Source organism: Odontesthes bonariensis, chromosome 11 (assembly GCF_027942865.1).
Source record: "Odontesthes bonariensis isolate fOdoBon6 chromosome 11, fOdoBon6.hap1, whole genome shotgun sequence".
NCBI lineage: Eukaryota > Metazoa > Chordata > Actinopteri > Atheriniformes > Atherinopsidae > Odontesthes > Odontesthes bonariensis.
The window spans coordinates 22,857,506-22,877,634 of NC_134516.1; the positions used below are offsets into that span (position 1 = coordinate 22,857,506).

The 20,129-nt window shown below is 41.5% G+C and overlaps 3 protein-coding genes across 8 annotated transcripts; all 3 read left to right on the forward strand.

The window, feature by feature from the left end:
- The first annotated feature begins 929 nt into the window (after positions 1–929).
- On the forward strand, positions 930–10,133 carry abcb6a (ATP binding cassette subfamily B member 6 (LAN blood group) a). Its single transcript, XM_075477942.1, has 20 exons — positions 930–1,249; positions 1,629–2,152; positions 3,004–3,144; positions 3,322–3,511; positions 3,695–3,787; positions 3,893–4,085; positions 4,274–4,395; positions 4,506–4,615; positions 4,719–4,784; positions 5,318–5,443; positions 5,617–5,693; positions 5,924–5,987; positions 6,078–6,163; positions 6,266–6,323; positions 6,416–6,520; positions 7,812–7,986; positions 8,210–8,322; positions 8,444–8,538; positions 8,637–8,705; positions 8,811–10,133. Exons 2-20 carry the CDS (start codon positions 1,637–1,639, stop codon positions 8,968–8,970), a joined length of 2,559 nt encoding a protein of 852 aa, XP_075334057.1. The 5' UTR covers positions 930–1,249; positions 1,629–1,636; the 3' UTR covers positions 8,971–10,133.
- Positions 10,134–10,357: 224 nt separating this feature from the next.
- cnppd1 (cyclin Pas1/PHO80 domain containing 1) lies at positions 10,358–14,516 on the forward strand. Its single transcript, XM_075477941.1, has 8 exons — positions 10,358–10,548; positions 11,055–11,157; positions 11,451–11,532; positions 11,620–11,740; positions 11,886–12,014; positions 12,096–12,157; positions 12,299–12,416; positions 12,580–14,516. The coding sequence occupies exons 1-8, from the start codon at positions 10,486–10,488 to the stop codon at positions 13,222–13,224; spliced, it is 1,323 nt and encodes a 440-aa protein (XP_075334056.1). The 5' UTR covers positions 10,358–10,485; the 3' UTR covers positions 13,225–14,516.
- Positions 14,517–14,864: 348 nt separating this feature from the next.
- prkag3a (protein kinase, AMP-activated, gamma 3a non-catalytic subunit) lies at positions 14,865–18,856 on the forward strand. Of its 6 annotated transcripts, none has more exons than XM_075477948.1 (13): positions 14,865–14,992; positions 15,134–15,173; positions 15,366–15,466; positions 15,961–16,042; positions 16,125–16,183; positions 17,092–17,152; positions 17,241–17,295; positions 17,382–17,508; positions 17,594–17,759; positions 17,847–17,884; positions 18,009–18,155; positions 18,233–18,418; positions 18,627–18,856. In XM_075477948.1, exons 1-12 carry the CDS (start codon positions 14,975–14,977, stop codon positions 18,347–18,349), a joined length of 1,011 nt encoding a protein of 336 aa, XP_075334063.1. In that variant the 5' UTR covers positions 14,865–14,974; the 3' UTR covers positions 18,350–18,418; positions 18,627–18,856. The 6 variants fall into 6 exon arrangements, with proteins under 6 accessions (XP_075334063.1, XP_075334064.1, XP_075334058.1 ...); XM_075477949.1 differs by having other exon boundaries at positions 17,092–17,137; XM_075477943.1 differs by having other exon boundaries at positions 17,594–17,884.
- The last annotated feature ends 1,273 nt before the right edge of the window (positions 18,857–20,129 follow it).

Here is a 20,129-nt window from a genome sequence, read left to right on the forward strand (position 1 = left end):
ATGAGGCTATATATGGGAGAGTCCTCTCAAAGGAGAGAGAGATGGAGTTTGTGACGGGCAGACCATGACATCCTGGGGGGTAAAGAGTGTGGAGTGACAAGTGGCCGATGGACACAAAGTCCATTTCCTTTTCGCAAAAAAATGCGGAGATGAGGCCAATGAGCAGCTATTTATGCCCATTGTGATGATAAGATTTATCCCTTTATCCGTCCCAGTTTCTGAATCTCAGTCTCTTCTGTATGTTTTTTCTTTCTTTTTGAAAACTGCATCTGGATTTCCTCTGCTTTTTCTACTTTCATATGCAGCTGCAGGCACTTTTATTGAAGAGTCCTTTATTTATCCTAACGGGAAAGAGAGATTCTTCTTACCAAACTAAATGTGCAGTTTGATGAGGAAAACATTCAACTCAAAGATGCAAATGTGCTTTATGGGAGGAGAGACACCCCTATCTACTCTACGATATTGTTAATCCTGCACTCAGTGGTATCAGTAGCTATTAATAGATATACTGTTATTAATAATGTACCTCAAATTGTAATTGTGTGTGGGGTTTTTTCAACAAGAAGTTTTTTTCCTCACCACCTGCAATTAGTCAAATGGAGGATGTATTGTCTCTTCTTCTTACACTTTCTCATGGCATTCGCTTCTCTCCTCAGACTAGATCTCGTGTTTATATTGCCATCTACTGATCATCTTGCAAAATTTCAAGCTATAACTTGACCGAGATGATCAGTGCTTTCATACAACCCTTAGTAGAATTACATAGAGTTTTGGAGTAATTCAAAGTCACGCGAATATATCCATGTGTGTCTAATATTTCATGTTATTTCAGCCTTTTTTCCTTCCCCGTCCCTGTTCAAAAGCCGATTAATCTGTTCCGTGTCCATCCTCTGGGGGGCGCTGAAGTCCACCGTACGCGCTCAGACCCTGTTGCGTAAGCGTCGATTGCCGAGTCATGGATAGCTGTTGTTTAACACACACGCGACAAGGACGACCACTTTCGGAACATGAGTGCACACAGTTTGTGGACAGCGCGATGACAGACGCGTAGTTATGTAGTTTTCTGTTCTCTTAGCAGCGTTAAACGTAACAATTGGTCATTTGTGTGAAAGAGGTGTCCTCCGGACAAAAAGCCGGCTAACAGCTAACAGAAGGCGGACTCTCGTTTTCCAGGAGTAACCTCTGCTGCTGAGCGCCTTCGTTATTTTGAAGTTGAGAGCAGCCTGTTTGTGTCTACCTGCCAAGTGAGGTAACAGTACCCTCAAATATGCGTTAACGGTGCGCAATTCTTGATGCGTCTTGTCCGTTAAGCTGCACAATGTGTTGTAAATGAGCTATTAACCGGTGTGCACCTTGACTTTCGCGTGGGTTTCTCTGAACTGCACTGCACTGCCCTCACATTTTGATAATGTGTGCTATATTGGTGATGTGATGGGTTTTATATTTTTAGCAGCAAAGGGATGTTGAGCCTCTTAAATGACCGTGTGTAGCAGTGTGTTAGCCAGTTGTGCTTGTGTGGTGTTAAACTGAGGGATACTTGCTTTTCTCCCTTTTTAAAAAGCTGTTTTATTATTTGTGAATATACATTCTGCTGCTGCCCCTGTAGTAAAATCCTTTCTGTCCCCCAGTTGCAGCCATGGTGTTCATGCGGAGCTACTGTGAATCAAATGCCTCCATCTCCCACACCTGGGTGGATGAAGGCATCTCCCCCTGCTTCTACTTTACACTGGTCCCCACCATCCTGCTCACCATCGCCTTTTTCCTCGGAGCCCTCCACCACATATGCTACCAGAAGTATGGCACCACAATGGAACCCAAGTACATCCCACGCTCCCGTCTCTATGGTTTCCAGCTGGCCATCTCAGTCCTGCTCCTGCTTCAGTTTCTGGGTGGGACGGTGTGGCAAGTTGCCACTGCAGGAGAGCTTCCGGGATATGTGGTGCTGTACGGCTCCTTTTCTGTGGCGGGATGGGCCTGGGCTTCAGCCACGCTCAGGGTGGAGAGACGGAGGGTCCTGCTGATGGACCGGACAAGGGGACACAGCACTGTCCTGCTGGTGTTCTGGGCCATAGCTTTCTCAGCTGAGAACTTAGCCTTTGTGTCCTGGTACAGTCCTCACTGGTGGTGGGGCCTGGAGGACACTCAGCAGCAGGTGAGGAAAGAATGAACGTCACATAAGATCTAGTTTTTGATCAAATCGAAAGAAAGTAGACCCAATAATGCTTGTTTTTTTTGTTTCATCAATCTATAGCTTTTAAAACTGTGTAATGTCCATCAGCATTACTGATTTAGTTTTACCAGTGTTGATCCAGGAGTGTGCTTAGTCATTATGATAAAACTCCCAGCAGTGATATTCTAGTGAGTCAAAGGTTACTTATTTGTTTAGGATAAGTAGAGACACTCCTCTCTGAGCTATGCAAACGGTCTAAAACATAAAGGATTATGTTTACACCCAAACAGCTCGAGATTTGTGTGGTTTTGGTTTGGTCTGTTTTTTTTTTTGTTTTTTTTTGCTGAGTCATTGCCATGTCAGACTTTCTCTTCCTAAACTCCACCCGGTTAGCCAATTAAAACACAAGAGAAAATCTTGCTCCTCCCACACTGAGTCAGAGCAGCAGGCTCCACTTTGTGTTTTCATACCTGCAAGCATGACTTGGCAGTTTGTTTGTTTTTTTCCTTTCTTTTATAAAGCTTTTGTCCAAAACTGAAAAAAGGGGTTTTATTATTGTTATTATTACTATTATTATACACCAGTGCCCTGCAAACTACATATCAGGCTTTTGCTTAATTCGATCCATCATTGCATTATGTCTGAATTTTAGTGTAATTTGAATTAACAGCTTACCACTACCAGTTGATTTAACCAGGTCATTAAGGCTAGTTGGTTACTGTTACATAGCTGCGTTATGAGTATTGAATGGTCACATCTTCACTCCTGCACACTGTTTAACTTTGACGTGGAATCCATGTTGATCTGCTTGTAAATGTCTCTGAACCCGTCAGGTTAAGTTTGCTCTGTGGCTGATCCGCTACAGCGGCACCGGTCTGCTGTTCTTCATCGGTCTTAAAGCTCCGGGGCTGCCTCGAAGACCTTATATGCTTCTGATCAATGAAGATGAGCGGGACGTGGAAAGCAGCGGACAGGTAGAGATGCTTACGTGGTCTTTGTGAGCTTAATAGTGAGTTGATCGTTGAAGATCGTTTCTTTGTGAGACAGATATTTTAAAAAAAGAAACATACAGATTTGTTTTTTTTAGAAACACTTCTGCACTTTTCTGGAAATGGGTTTTGGGTTTACTGGTGTATGTTTCTGTACCTCAGAATCTATTGGGGAGAACAGAAGAGAACCTCTCCACCTGGCAGGATTTCAGGAAGAAGGTCCGCCTGCTTCTCCCGTACATGTGGCCTCGAGGCAATATCATTCTCCAGCTTCTGGTCCTCTTCTGTTTGGTACTACTGGGAGTCGAGAGGGCTATTAATGTCTTTGTACCCATTTACTACAAAAATATCGGTATGTGAAGCGTCCTCTTTACCTTACCCTGCTGGCTCTTAATTTAAATGGCGTCTTTCCGTAGTGACATTGTTAAAACAAACCTGCGCCTCAGTTTAGTGGAGGTTAGATATGGTTTCATTTGTTCCTATGCTTGGCTGCGTGCCATTTTTCTTCTCTCATTTACCCTGATCTCTCTCCAAGTGAATGAACTGACTGATGGCAGCAGCTGGCGCACTCTGGCCACCACAGTGTGTATTTATGTGCTGCTCAAGTTCCTGCAGGGCGGAGGGGCAGGTAAACCTCACTCATTCATGTTCTGGACACTATTATAAAGTGAGCTCTGTAGCATCGCATAAACAGCCCGAGACCTTACTTAACTCTTTGTTCTTCTCCTCCCAGGCGCGTCAGGGTTTGTCAGTAATATGCGCTCCTTCTTCTGGATCCGTGTGCAGCAGTACACCAATCGGGTGGTTCAGGTTCGTCTGTTTGCCCACTTGCACTCGCTCTCTCTACGCTGGCATCTCGGCCGCAAAACCGGCGACGTGCTGAGAAGCATAGACCGTGGCACCTCCTCCATCAACAGTTTGCTCAGGTGAGACGTCACTGGCGTGGGTTTGTTGGTTATAGATCTGATGATTCATTAATGGAAATGTCTTTATCAGAACCTTAGGTTTAGCAAATCAGTATGACTTAGCAGCACTAGGTTTTGTTTGGACACTGTGACACTTTTCATTTGAGATGGAAGATGAAATTGACTCCTCTATCCGTGTTCTTTCACAGTTACCTTGTGTTCAGCATCTTTCCAACCATCGCTGATATTGTCATTTCCATCATCTACTTCGTCACTTATTTCAATGCCTGGTTCGGCCTTATAATCTTCATCTGCATGACCCTCTACCTCAGTAAGTGGGGCATGCTTAACCAAAGCAACTTTATTGAATGACATTTTAATATGAATCGGACAATATTTAAGTGTGTAGAAGTTTTCTCACTGCTTGTCGATGTCCCTCAGCCCTGACCATCATCATCACCGAATGGAGAACCAAGTACAGACGAGACATGAATCTGCAGGACAACAACGCCAAGTCCAAGGCTGTGGACTCCTTGTTGAACTTTGAGACGGTACATCAAACATTTTGCCTTTTGGTTGAGACTCGCAAAAAGAAAGTTAAAGATGCGAATGAGTCAAAGTCAAAGTTTGAACAATTGTTTTGCCTCTTAACAGGTGAAATACTATAACGCAGAGAACTACGAGGTCAACCGTTTTGAGGATGCCATCTTGAAATACCAGGTAGGTCAGAGGTATTTATTAATCACAAGCAAAGCACAAGAGACGCTAGAGCTTTTTCTCCAACAAAATACTGAAAACACCCACTGAAAGAATGTTTTGTTGTAGTTTGACCGGAATCAGAACAGGTATGTTCAGACCGATGTCTCGTTAACGCTGCTGTCACAGCTCAGCTGAACAAGGTGCTGGCCAGACTATCCGCTCATATTTATGGCAGTTTCAGCTTCGAAACTAAGACGGAAAGAATAATGCTCAGAGTCGCTTTCATCATAGCAACACATGCCCGGTTTAACCCGGTTTAGTCGGTGGAGGTGAAAGCTGCTCAGAAGTTGGAATAAAGAACTGGATTGTATCAGCTTAAGCATCAAGTCAAACTAGAAGAACAACAAAATTGTTGGAAACCAAATCTAAGCAGAGATTAAGGAGCTACCTTCTGCTTTTCATCCTCATATTGCTCTGATTTCACTTCTTGGGGAAAGTTTATAGGTTGTGTCCGTTAGCGTGCATTTAATGTTTATCGTCTCCTCTTATTTTAGGCTTCAGAGTGGAAGACTCAGGCATCGCTGGCCTTTCTCAATCAAACGCAGAACGTCATCATCGGCTCAGGGCTGCTGGCGGGCTCCTTGCTCTGCGCCTACTTTGTCACTGAAGGAAGGTTCAAGGTGCTGACACAGACATATTTCAACATCTAGACGCCATCTTTGAAAGCACTTGTCCTTTTTAATATAATATCTCGAAACAAGTTAACATTTCTTTATTTTTTACCGTATGTGAGGAATAACTGCGCTCAATTGACTTGTTCAGCGTGCCAGTGAATACTGCCCTCTCGTCTTAGGTTGGAGATTTTGTTCTCTTCGGCACATACATCATCCAGCTGTACACTCCTCTCAACTGGTTTGGAACTTACTACAGGTAAGACAAGGCTGAGGAAGCTTGAAGCTATTTCAAGCTTCAAGCGATTTCTCTGCAGACTAATACACTGCACACCTCTAATCGGTCACATATCATTAAGAGGCTTTTTTTTAGGAATATTTTGCTTAGTCTGCCTCATTATCAGTCATTATCGTCTAAATATTTGCTCACATGAGCATTTAAGCCTGAAGTGTTGTTACACACTTGATGTCTTCCCTTTCTTTCTGCAGAATGATCCAAAATTCTTTCATCGACATGGAAAGCATGTTCAAAATATTTGAGGAGGAAGAAGAGGTACATTTTAAAGTGTGAAGTATTTGCAGTTGTCGTTTCAGTGCTGTGCTTGGAGCTTTCTTCACATTCTGAATGTATCTGCTTCTGCAGGTGAAAGATGAAGTAAATGCTGGGAATCTGCTGTATAAACTGGGAAGAGTGGAGTTTGAGAACGTTTACTTCAGCTACACAAATGGGTTTGTTCAACTTTGCTTTGATGCTTTTGGTAAAAAGCTGTGCACAAAGTTTCCCTGCTAATTGTGAGAGATGAGCAGCCTTTAAATTGTTTTGTTTTACAGCAAGGAGATTCTCAAGGATGTTTCCTTCACAGTTCTTCCAGGACAGACGATTGCGCTGGTATGACAAATATTAGTTCGATTTTTACCCTTTCATTAGTGTTATATTAGGTGTACGCTGTATGATGATTATTTTCTGCTATTCTCCCCAAGGTGGGACCATCTGGATCGGGGAAAAGCACAATCATGCGACTGCTTTTCCGTTTCTATGATGTTCAGGGAGGCTGCATTCGCATTGATGGTCAGGATATCTCCAAAGTAAGTGTAGGGCACCACAGCAACTGCAAGAGATTATGGAAAAAGTCCAAATTAAATAGAAAATATAGTCAAAATCGCAAGGAATTCACATATGAGAAGTTTGTTACATAGTATTTAAGACTGAAGTGTACTTTTCATAATCTTTATGAATATTTTGATCCTTGACATTCAACTCTGTTACACAACATGATAAATCAAAGTAAGTTTAAGTCAAATTGACACATAGAATCAGTAACAGAATGATGTTATGTTGCTGCATGATATGCATCAGAAGCTGCTGTACATTAATTAAAGCAATACTCCGGAGTAGATTCAACCTGGGGTCATTTGAACCGTGATATCCAGCCAAGTAGCCCACCCGCAGTTTTTTCGATATTGGCTGAACATCAGCTGAGTTACTGAGTTATCCCGAATAGCTTCGTACAAGGGTTAATGGAACCTGGCAGTATCTCCAAAATTACCACACTAAAATCACATGCCATGACACCAAACTTCTACAGTAGTACAAATATGGTCTGTACTCACAAAACGATGCATTTGGAAGTTTGAAAATAGTCCAGGAGTTTATTATTATCAACACAAGCCTGATAGCCTTTCTGCTGCTAAAGCTGCGTCGACGTCACTTCCTTGATCTGGGAGCTTCAAAGTAAGATGAGGGTTGATCTACTACTGTAGACAACAAAGCAAGGCTGCTCAATTTCTCCATTGATAAAATAATTTCCCAACTCTACAACATAAAAATTCATAAAAAAAACATGTAGAATATAGCATATACTTTGTTGTCTACAGTAGTAGATCAACCCTCATCTTACTTTGAAGCTCCCAGATCAAGGAAGTGACGTCGACGCAGCTTTAGCAGCAGAGAAGCTATCAGGCTTGTGTTGATAATAATAAACTCCTGGACTATTTTCAAACTTCCAAATGCATCGCTTTGTGAGTACAGACCATATTTGTACTACTGTAGAAGTTTGGTGTCATGGCATGTGATTTTAGTGTGGTAATTTTGGAGATACTGCCAGGTTCCATTAACCCTTGTACGAAGCTATTCGGGATAACTCAGTAACTCAGCTGATGTTCAGCCAATATCGAAAAAACTGCGGGTGGGCTACTTGGCTGGATGTCACGGTTCAAATGACCCCAGGTTGAATCTACTCCGGGGTATCGCTTTAATGTGCAGCTGAAGGCATCAGCCACTTGTGAGCGTAAGTTAGCCCCATTCTCTCAGGAATGCCAGGAGTAATAGATGCTGTTTTTACAGGCATTCTACAGTCATTACTTTGTCTCTCCTCAGGTAAAGCAAACATCTCTGCGAGCTCATATTGGCGTGGTTCCCCAGGATACTGTGCTCTTCAATGACACAATCAGGGATAACATCCGCTATGGTCGCATCTCAGCCAGTGACCAGGAGGTGGAGGAGGCTGCTGTAGCTGCAGATATACACGATAAAATCATGGCCTTCCCCGAAGGTAATCCCTCTTTTTTTATATATTCACCTTAAAGATTTGAACTTAATACAAAATGCCTCCCCTTTGTGATTTGTACTCAGTTGTACTCATCTAAAGAGAATGAATATATTCTAAACTGGACTGCGAAGCACCGACCATCAGTTTTGAAATGAAGGTGGAGGGGCTGTGTCTTATCGCTGAATAATTGTAATTGTAGCCATTCACCTGTGTTTGTGTCTGTTAGGTTATGATACACAGGTGGGCGAAAGGGGTCTGAAGCTTAGTGGAGGAGAGAAACAGAGGGTGGCCATCGCCAGAACTATCCTCAAAGCACCACAGATCATCCTTCTCGATGAGGTATCTGACGTATTGCACTATGAATGTGCACTGGGTCTTATGACTTTTATCTATGGGACAGCATTTAAAAGCTTAAAGTCCCTGCTGTTATTTGAAATCTGATAACCCAGTCTCTCTGTAGGCTACATCTGCGCTGGACACACAGACAGAGCGCAACATCCAGGCCTCTCTGGCTAAAGTCTGTGCCAATCGTACAACAGTTGTTGTAGCCCACAGGTAACAGATCCCTGTGATTCTATTTATTTCCCCCCAAAAGGTTCAGTTTTGTTTAGTTTTTTTTTCCAACTGATGGGTCCATTTTGTGTACACAAAAGGCTGTCCACCATTATCGGAGCAGACCAGATTCTGGTTATCAGCGATGGCCGGGTCGCCGAGCGTGGACGGTAAGTGTGGCTTGTTGACCTGCCTCTCTAAATATTAAATATGTTGCACATTCTTCTGTTCTCTTAGCTGTAAGTAACACCCATCTATCTATCCATCCATCCAAGACACGATGAGTTGATGCTCAAAGAAGGCCTGTACGCAGACATGTGGTCGAAGCAACAGCAGGGCCAGGACTCAGATTCCTCCTCAGATACCGAAGCTAAAGATCGCAAGTCTGAGAAACTGCAGCCACCGTCGACCTCATCAGGCCACCCTGGGCACTGAATGTATTTATTATTATACAAACGGCCACATTTTTTTACTCCCCCTTTTTAGAAAGTTGATACTTTGTTTAAAAGTGACAGAACACTGAAAGAGGTGAGAAGGTGTTATTTATTTTTGGGATTTTCCAACTAAATGTGCAATGCCAGGTCATGGAGAAAAGGGACGGTGCCTTAAAAAGTGAGGTGGCGGAAACACTATGTGCAAATATCAACGTACACACTTGTTAAAATGTCTCGTAGCTCTGGTTGTACCAAAATTTTAATCTGGAGGATATTAGCAATAAATTCAAAGTGTTAGCTCAAGTAAAAAGACTGGTGACATCATAACTGCATTTAAATACAAAAGAATGAGCAGGTTTTTAGATTTTAAGCTGAAAACATACTATTAGATGCTCCTCTATTGTTTATTTATGTTTTGTTATTTAGCATGAGAATTGGTTGATTTGTGTTACCCGTCATAAACAAAACTGGCTTTTTATTTTGCCCGGTGGAGCTTTAAATCGTCTGACTCAAAAGGGAATGCAAAAATGGAAAAAGAAATCAAATTCCAGCCTCGGTGCGTCGTGTTAAGTTGAGAAGCTGATGATTCTGTTTCCTACAGAACAATATATGAATGAGTCTGGAGTCTGTGTACAAGCTGTCAGGGATTTAGTTTTTTTGTTTTTAAGCTTTTGGTTGTTTAATTTTGAGCTAAGCTGTTTTTTAAAGTGATACTGTTTTTAGGAGACGTGTGAGCATTTGTTCACACTTCAAACGTTAAGTTAAGGTGAAATGATTGTCTGATAATGTCAATTATATAGTCAATAACCTGTACATATAAAGTCATAAATGCTGTTTTTGACATATATTTATGGAGTTGTACAATCCATGTCTATCTGCCATTGGCAGTTAAACTTAAGACTTTTCACTTGGCTGACAGCTTTTTGCTCAACTGACTATTCAAAATGTCTGTACTGAAAATACATACTATTATACTTAATCGTCCACACAGTAAGAATACTCTTACTTAATATGTGCTATGTAAGTGTACAGTATACAGTCATACCCAGCATTGCTGTATATCATTTGCTGTCTTATGTCTACCTCACAGAAGGTGTCCATTATATAACTGTGTAAATACTCAGATTTGTCTTGCAATTTCGGAATAAACAAAAGTTTTTTTCACATGTTTTCAGGCTATAAAATCAATAGCTAACCCTCTCCGATGCAGTTATTTAAAGACGCTGTAAACTTTAATAATTTAAAATTTAAAAAATCTGAAGCTTTTCATCAATGAAAACCCCATAACTTTAATATTTGCATGCAGAAGTTGGAGCTTCTTGTACTTGTGAAACTTGTGTAACAGCGCGCCACCCTGCACGTGTATGTGTCTGGAAAAGGAAGTAAACAGCTGGAGGATTCGTCGTCACTGACTGTCCCCGCTTAGGGTGTGTTTCAAGCTGAGCTTCACCGAACAGGCGGGGGCAGGCCGGGCAGACGTCTTTTTCCATATTCGGTGGACTAATGCGCAGTAGATATGGATTTCGACGCACTATTTAACGAAAATACATTTCAGTTTTCGGACTTCCAGGAGTTCACGGTATGTTGTCGAGCAAAACCACACCAGGTCAACAAACTAAGCTAGCACATGCTAAGCGCATTAGCGTGCTGGCATATATGACAGGTTAAGTTAAAGTTTGTTACTAAATTAATAACTCGGGTGGAATTATGGCTGAATTGCCTTTTTTTTGTCATACTATACCGATCTTACAATTATTTTTTCTACCTTTATTATTGTTACATAAGGGAAATACCTCTGTCTGATATGGATAGCACAAAGCTAATGTTTTACTTATGTAGGCTCGCTATGTTGACATGCTAAGGGCCCTAGCTTTAGCTAATGTGAAAAAGTTATCAGTTGTGGTTAATATGTGTAAAATATGGCCATCCTCTTACTGTACTAATGTTAAAATAGCTGGACTGAACACTTCGTTACGCTAGGTAAAGATAATTTACACCTGCTTTCTAGTCAAGTGTAAATTGTCTTCGTTATTCCGTAAAGTTACCATGTCTAAGCTAATGCTAGCCAAAATGTTGTTATTGCAGTTTCTTCCTGGGCACCAAAAACTGTCAGAACGGGTGAGAAAGAGACTGTATTATGGCCTGGACACAGACGTTTCTTTAGATGCCTTCTCATGTCCTGTTACAGGTGAGCTTATTACTATGGTATTGGTTAATATGTGTATGTTAAATCTGCTTGATTGAGGTGTTTATGTCTTTATTTTGTTTGCATTGCCACAGTCATTATGACTCAATAAACAATAAACTGAGGTGTTGCCTTCTCTGTAAAGTATTTTGTTTCAGTATGAGTCATACCATACAGTATTTTATATGGTAAATAATCATAAATAAATGGAGACAATTTGAAAATGGAGCTAATATTAGATTATTGGAACCCACTTTTTGATTTTTATTTTTTTTTTGTGCATCCTTGGATTCCAGATATTGCTGTCGAAATCTTCCAGAAGTCTGCCCCAAGCCCAATAAGAAGGCTCCAGAAGAAGTATGCTGCTCATGTTGCGAGGTTTGTACTGTGTAATATATCTGTGCTCTCAAATCATGCTTTCATGCTTTAAGTCTTGGTTCAAAAAAAATCTCTCTTATTTTTCAGGGAGGCTTGCATCTCTCCATGTGCCATGATGCTGGCTTTGGTTTACATAGAAAGGCTCCGACATAGAAACCCCGAATATCTGCAAAAGATCTCCTCTTCTGACCTTTTCCTGATCTCGATGGTATTTGTTTGGAGTTTGTGGGTCAATCTAAATGTGCTACAGTGTTATTTATAGCATGATCTGTAGATTTATGAGCCCATACTCGTGTTTTTGAAAGTAGTTTAATGAACAAATTGAACCAGCTAACTTTCTCTCTGTGGTTTAGATGGTTGCCAGCAAGTACCTGTATGATGAAGGAGAGGAAGAAGAGGTTTTCAATGATGAGTGGGGAGCAGCCGGGAAACTGGACGTCCAAACTGTCAATAACCTGGAAATGAATTTCTTGAATGCCATCGTGAGTTACACTGTGTGTGATTACATGTGTGGTGTGTTCCTGCATTTGCGTGTGGTTCAAACCTTGTGTCATATTTTCCAGGAGTGGAGCCTCTTCACCGACCCAAATGACTTCTTTGGTATTCTGAGTCAGCTGGAAACCAGGTTTGTGATCAGCTGTGTTCTCCCTTTGCGTTTCAGTCTTGTAAGATGCAGCCTGCAAAAGAATCTGTTGAATTCTACTGAATATTTTTTGTTTGTTTCCTTTTGAAATAATATTTCTGATTCTGGGCTGTGTATTTCCAGCATCGCTGAACGTCAGGGGATGAAACGGGGCTGGTTAACCTACACCGACCTGTGTGTGCTGCTGGAGGAGTCTGCATGGAGTCAAGCCCTCACAGCTATCTATCAGCACTTTATAAAGGTGAGATGGGGATTTGGGTTGAAGTTAAATGTTTATGTTCCCTGAAATGGATAACCAAGCAAAGGACAACCGTGTCAAACCAGTGAAAGATGCATTAGGTTAAAATGAGTTGATATTGTTAATTTAGGTTTGATTAAAAGATTTCACCTCGTTTTATCTTCAGGTATCCTGTATGCTTGGCCTGGTCTATCTCACCAGTGTAGCCGGCCTTATTGCTACCAGTGCTGTGCTGCACCAGCTCAGTCTCTGCAGAAGTGGCCAGTCCCTGCTTCCTCCACCAGATGAGATCAGCTTCCCCCACCTCCAGGCTTCCAAACTAAATCCAGAGACTCCTGTCCCAGCCGGCCGCCTGCCCTGTTGTGTTCTGGCCAACAAGAGCCTCAACCGTCAGGCTGGTGAATTTGAAATCGACGAATACAACAGAGAAAGTCACCCATCAGTGTCTGCAGAGCCATCCGTTTTATGTCTGTTGGGTTCCCTCCTCGCCTCAATGGGTCAAATACATCCTGACAGGAAGTCTAATACGGAAGCCCCCCAAACTTGGTTTTCTGCCTCCCTCTTCTGCCCTGGCTGTTTTGCAACCCTGCCGCATCTTCGGTGTGGGTTTGGAAACACCTCAGCACTCCTTGTTCATGGTCCCGTTGATGACCATCAGCAGTTATCGGTGATGTCTTCGAGCCTCCACAGATCTGTAGAACATAGTCTGGACTTTCAGTTTGGGGGGCTTCCTTCTGTACAGCTGCTCCCCTGCCATCCAGAGTGTGTGCTGCCCATCGACAAAGTCCCGGCTCTGCTCGTGCCCGGTTAGAAAGAGATCGCAGCTCGTCAGCCTGCAGCGATCAACTCTGGAAAACTGAACCAGCATTGTTTTAACGCCTCCTCAACTTCTCTTAAGTCATGTTTTTTTTTGTTTAATTTTACAGATGTAGAATGCAGGTGCACTTTTCAGATGGGGTGAGTTGAGACAGCATAGGGTGAAAGTACATTTATAGTGCAGTGGTGCAGAATAAAACAAAAGCAAGACGGTGCGATAGATGCTCTTATTTTTTTGTTTTACTGCAGCTATCACAGGATGTACGGAGATCATTTAATGTTTTCTTCAGTAGCAACAAAACTGTTTTGCTGCTCTCATCAGATCTGTCAGATGTGGATGAAGGGCCTTTGGTGATGAATGTGTTTTGAGTTATTATATTACAGCCATAATGTTTAAAGGCGTTAACTACTTGGCATGTTGATGAAAGTGTGTGAAGGTCGCACGGCATATCTATTAGTTGATGGCTTCGCTGTAAGTTTTCTTTTACTTTTAATGATCCGGCTGTATAAGAAGAAGGGACTAAACTCATTTATTGTACACTTTGCTCACCCATATGTATGCCTTGTTGCCATATGTTCTTCATGCACATCCGACTCTGTTCAAATGTATGCGTAAAGCACTGATTTTTGTACACCACGTACATTCTTTTCTTTTTGTTGCAAAGCCTGTCCTTGATCACTTTCCTCTCCATGTAAGCGAAGGTATCAGAAATGGGAAGTAGACAGTAGAGTGCAAATATCACTGGCCTCAAAGAAATTAAAAACAACTTATAGTTTTTTATATTTAGCATGTTCTCTCTATAGTCAACGATATTCACCAGAATTTATGTGGCGACAGGATGGCACGTGGTTTTATAGCTGCTTTCCTGTCACAGGGTTCTGACCACATTTTCTCCTCTGTGTTGAAGGGATGGGTTCCAGGGGTTTCACGCAGTTCCTCGCTGGTTTTTGGTTTTGTGTACGACACGTTAAAGGTTAACTGCTGCGTTTTATTTGCCGGTGATGTCTAGAATTTGCACATCTGGCTCTGTTTTGATCTAAAGCATCTGTCAGCAGCTCTGTCTCCATGTTTTTGAAACGCCAGAGAGAAATTTAGAAAAATAATTTTTATGTGGCCGTTTACACTTAAACATTTACTTTGTTATTGAACCCCTTGAGAAAAAGGCTATGAGCATTTGAATTTGATACACTTTGGAGCACAGAAACATTTAATTTTGTACACAGTGTAAAATGAAAATGGCGTCAAATGTATAGAAAAACCCAGAATTAATAAATGCTTTTCTTTGAGCACTTTTGTTTGTTGTTATTTGTTTTTCTCTTTGAAACACGACTCACAGGTTGATGCCCAACAATAAGCTTGGTTAGTTTGGTCATTTTTTATGTGACTTTGACATTGCATCCATCTTGAAGTCATGTTCCGCTGTGCGAGTGTTACGCCAATCTGCAGTGGATAGCCTCAGGCAAATTTGTCTAATTTACTTCTCCAGGCTAATGTATATAAACATTTAAGAAGGCACATTAATGATGAGTGTCTATGGACAAGGAGGCAGATATCTTGTTATGGTACAACATGGAGGGTCCCTCCCCTTGAACCAGTGCCAGCTTCTTTTACCCCTCCCCTGCCTCGACCCTGGCTTGACATTCCACTGGAGAGCTCCTAATATAGACCCAACTGCTTTGTAGAAAAGGGTAACAAACCACTCTCCGGCGTTTGCTTCTTTGAAATCAGCTTTTTTCATGGAGTTATGGAGCCTCTTCCACAGGTGAAATGTTATTTTGGGATGACCATAATCAGGGGGGGTTCATGAAGTTAAAGCTATTATTGAAACAAGTAGTCCTGTGAAAGGATTTCAAACCGTTTTGAAAATCGTTATGTGGAGAATGTTACACTTGATGTGTTGTAGGTGTCATCGTCCGAGGAGAAGCAGAGAATTCAGAAGCAAGGTACGTTTCCAAAGACTGGCTCATGTTTGCTATTCTATTGGATCGCATAAATGTGCAGATGTGGCGAATTTCGGTGTCCTGTTGGTGTACATTTGTCAGCATGTATGTGAAGCTGTGTGCATTGATATTTTCACGTCCATACGTAGTCCCTGTGAAAACAGTGTATTGATCAGCTGTTGTATTTTCTCGTAGAGGCTGATGCCACAGTCTACTTAAATTTCATGAAAAGCCATCGTTGCTATGATGCCATTCCAACCAGCTGTAAACTGGTCATATTTGATACCACACTACAAGTAAGGTCACAGCTTTTCTAAAAGCTCTTTCTATTAAAAAGTTCTATTAAAAACATATGCTCATTTTCAATTTGATAGGGACAACGTGTTTCTAAAAGGTGGGGCAGGCAACAAAATATTGGCAATCCAATGCCAGAATCAATAAAGTATCTAAAGAAATGAGGGGGATAAAAGCCCCCGGTGGATAGTCTTATAACTGATCAGATTAATAAGCAGGAAGGGATCATGACTGGGTATAAAAGAGGGCATCCCACAGACACTGGTGACATCCTTTTCCCGAAAGGAATTGCTTATTTCAGCAGAAACATGGCTAAACTACGTTTAACTTTTTCAAAGGGACAATAGCCTTTCTTGGTTTCATTTATAGGCTTTAAATAGTTTAGAATATTTGCATTAAGTTATCGCTTATATTGTACATCCTATACAGCCTCTAGCCTGTTGGAGGTACAACATTGTATTCATTTCTCTGACTGTGACTTTATTTACTCACAAAGGTGAAAAAGGCCTTTTTTGCACTGGTTGCAAATGGCTTGAGGGCTGCGCCTCTATGGGACAGCAAGTTGCAGAGATTTGTGGGTGAGATGCCAACTTTTCTCCATGAATGTACTGACAACTGTCAGTTCAAAAGAACAAGGATATGCATCTTTCTCTGCCACAGGTATGCTGACTATCACAGATTTCATCAACATCCTCCATTGCTATTACAAGTCTCCCATGGTGAGCATGAGTATACCACACTTTAAAGCCATATATCTTATTCTATGCATAATGTTTGTGGAGTTATTATGTCACTATTTTAGAAAAGCATTATAGATCCTTTTCCATTCTGGTCTCTGTGCCAGATTTATGTTGTTTCTAATCTCGTTTTGGTCGTTTTATCACTCATTTTGGGGATTTTGTGTCTGATGTGGATGATCTTGCATCATTTAGTAATTTTGCCTCTCTGTGTGGTTGTGTTTCCCCCATATGTTTTTTGCTTCATTTAGGAGGTTTTGCATCAATTTCTGGTCATTTGGCATCTCTTCGTGGCTCATATTCTCCTCATTTTTGCAGATTTTTGTGGTTCTGTGTTTTATAACTCTGGTGGTTATGGGTCACATTTTGGTCCTCTTGCATCTTTCTAGACATCTCTGTGTTTCTTTTCTTTTTCTTTTTTCAATTTTGTGTCATGTTAGAATTAATGTGTGACTCGTTCTGGTTGCTTTAAATCTCCAATGTGTCACATTTGAAACATTCGGTCATTTATTTCTCTTTGTTTTCTTTCCCTTTGTGGTCTTTTTGTCTCTTCGTAGTTGTCTCTGTCGTACTTTGGCCATTTTGGATATTTCGCGATATCTTTTTGGGATATATGTTTATATGTCTGAGATAAGTCAGAGGCACTTCCTGGGCCCCTGGGCATGTGCCTACTGGGCCTGCTCATAGATCTGTTCAAGGAAGCACCAATATCATAGATCACATGGATTGTTAGTTGACAGATTGCTCATTATTGTAGGCCAAAGACAGTAATGAAGAAGATAAAACCAAGCTTTATCAGTCAGTGAGAGTTAGAGGAGTTTTTTTAGGCACGAGCTGCCAGTTTTTGGATCTAAAACTAGTAACTCATATGTTGAGTTTTCCCTCCGAAGGTCCAAATGTATGGTCTGGAGAGCCAGAAGATTGAGACATGGAGAGGTGATTCACTTCGAAGTAAATAACCAGCACAGATAAATGGCATTATCTCTATGCGTGCATCTCAGTGAATTTCCATTTGAGCTCTCCCTGTTCTTCTATCCAGATGTCTACTTACAGTATCCCAATCAGTTCCTCATTAGTATTTCTCCAGAGGCCAGGTGAGTGCACACATCAGTTGGTGTGAATTCCACTTGTCTATCCGTCAAAGCAGTAAATTCCTCTGCTATCTCTTCCCCTACTTTAGCCTCTTTGATGCCATCTATTCCCTACTCAGACACAAGATCCACAGGCTACCTGTGATCGATCCAGAGTCTGGGAATGTCCTGCACATTCTGACCCACAAAAGAATCCTCAAGTTCCTCCATATATTTGTGAGCCTAACCTGATGTTTATGTCTGTAAATACCCGATGGCGTGCATGGTCTTAAACTACCGTTTGGTGTTTGGAGACTTTCAGGGTAAAAAGCTTCCCAGGCCAGCGTTCATCCAGAGGCAGATCCAGGAGCTTGGGATAGGAACTTTCAGGAACATCGCCACAGTCCAGCAAACAGCATCACTTTATGATGCCCTCTCCATTTTTGTGGAGAGGCGTGTGTCAGCACTGCCGGTGGTGGATGAACAAGGTATACGTTCTTACAGTAAGCGTTTTCATCTACCTGTAATTATCAGCGTCGGTATCGATTTCAGCATCCAACAATTTATTTTCTCAGGCAAAGTGGTAGCACTCTACTCAAGATTTGATGTCATTGTGAGTATTGTAGAGATTTCTAGTTTAAGACTCTATTCGTCACAGCACGTTGCCGCCTCCCTTCTTCCTTATCATAGGAGAGTTTGCTGTCTTTCTCAGAAATGATCTGTTTACTCCATGGCAGAATGTAGCAGCCGAGAAGACTTACAACAATCTGGACATGACCATGCAGGAGGCCGTTCGCAGGCGCACATGTTACGTTGAGGGTGTGATCAAGTGCCGTCCGGATGAAACTTTGGAAACAATTATTGACCGAATAGTCACAGCTGAGGTAAGTGTTTCCCTGACCTTTATCAGATTTCCGATCACAGCGTAAAGGAAGATCATTCGTTTGCTTCCTTCTCCCAGGTCCATCGGCTGGTCCTGGTGGACGGGGCCGATGTGGTAAAGGGCATCGTTTCTCTGTCAGACCTGCTGCAGGCCATGGTCTTAACCCCTGCAGGTATTGATGCCCTTTTGTCCTAGCACTGGACAACAGTGGCCCCCCGTTCCTCCTTTACTGCCTGCTTGAGTCCTGGAAGCGCATCAGATCAGGTGAGCTCAGGAACCTCTTTCACACCCCAAACAACCCCCACACTCTGTGGTCTGGTCACAGACAAATAGAGCTCTTATTTAGGAAACAGTCGAGAAGCATTCTTGCTGTAGTTCACGCAACCTCGGCAGCTTGACTGATGCATTGCTTCATATTCTAAGGATTCCAGATGCTGATTCAATTCTTATGGTTGGTATTCGTGTCTTTCAGGAATTGACATGAGACAAAAATGTGAGATGACAAGTGGTGGACAACTTCCCTGCCTGTGATGCTGATGTTAAGACATTAAAATGTCTTCCACGATCAATGACTTTGCCAACTATTAATAGACAGTTCATAGAGGTTTGATGCTCTAATGCATCTTCCGAGACCCCCAGTAATATTGGCTTTGTTTGCTTATTATGATACTCTATGTCTGTAATAAATTTATATCAAAAGCTGCTGGTGAGTTGTCTTTTTTTCAGATTGCATCCTGAAAAACTCCAGAATGTGTCTTACATGGGACATATAAGACACATTTCACCTTTATGTAACATCTCTACCACCCAGAAGGAACCACATGGTGGTACACTCTGGCTTTCTTTAACTCTGTCCCCCATACACGGTAAACAAGGAAACACGTGACTACATTTTTTTTTCTTATCTATGACGGCCTTATGATCGGACCGCCCCATCTGTGCGCCTATCATTGCAACATCAAGTTGCAAAAATATATTTAGAATGAAAGCGGAAGAGAATGTTTCCTTCAAAATAAAATAGCTTTCCTGCAACGTCTCATTGGAATCTGTGTAAGGAACTGTGAAAATCAAACAGATGTTTATGCTTTCAGTCAGAAGTGGATGAGTAAGCATGTGTCATGACTGATAGCATTTGGGCCTAAGTGTGGGCCAGATTCCTGCGAATGCTGTGAGGGCCATACGGGGGCCAAAAGGCACAAAGAAAATGCAGATTTGAGCCATGTTGGTAGATGTGCGGCCGAGCTTAGGCAGCTGCTTTCACCCTGAGTCATTCTGGCCTAAATGCAGGCTAAAGAAAACTAAGGGACATAGCCATGTTTGGCCAAAACTTACATTTTTATGAGGGAAGTCATGGCAAAGATTCCTTCCAATCTGAGAATTTACATATCATGGCAGAAGAAGCGTAGTCTAAAATTCTCAGTTGGGACATGCAAAACGCATGAATAGCACACTTAGGGCTGTGATGGCAAATAAAAACCTTTCCACCAGTTGCGACAAAAAGGTCGGAATAATTTTCAACGCTTGCATTTTTAATTTGATAAAAGGAACACAAACCCAGATATACTTAAAATGTTCATCACAAGTAAGACCATATTTTCCAATCTTGGTACTGTCGTTTCCATTCAGAGGAACTTAAAAGCCAATTAGATGATATTTATGAGTCAATATTTATATAGGAATTTATTATAAGAATGTATAAGAATATTATAAGCTCTGTATAGACTTTTTTGGTTTGTATGTTTGGTTCTGTTCACTACGTTTTGGTTTATTTATTTTATCCACCATTAATAAATATAGATAAGTACTAGTTTTAAAGATTTTCTATGGTTGTAAGTTCGTTTAACCTCTACTTGTGAGCTTGCTGCGCTTTGATAGATAGATAGATAGATAGATAGATAGATAGATAGATAGATAGATAGATAGATAGATAGATAGATACTTTATTCATCCCAATTTGGGAAATGATTGTGTTGCA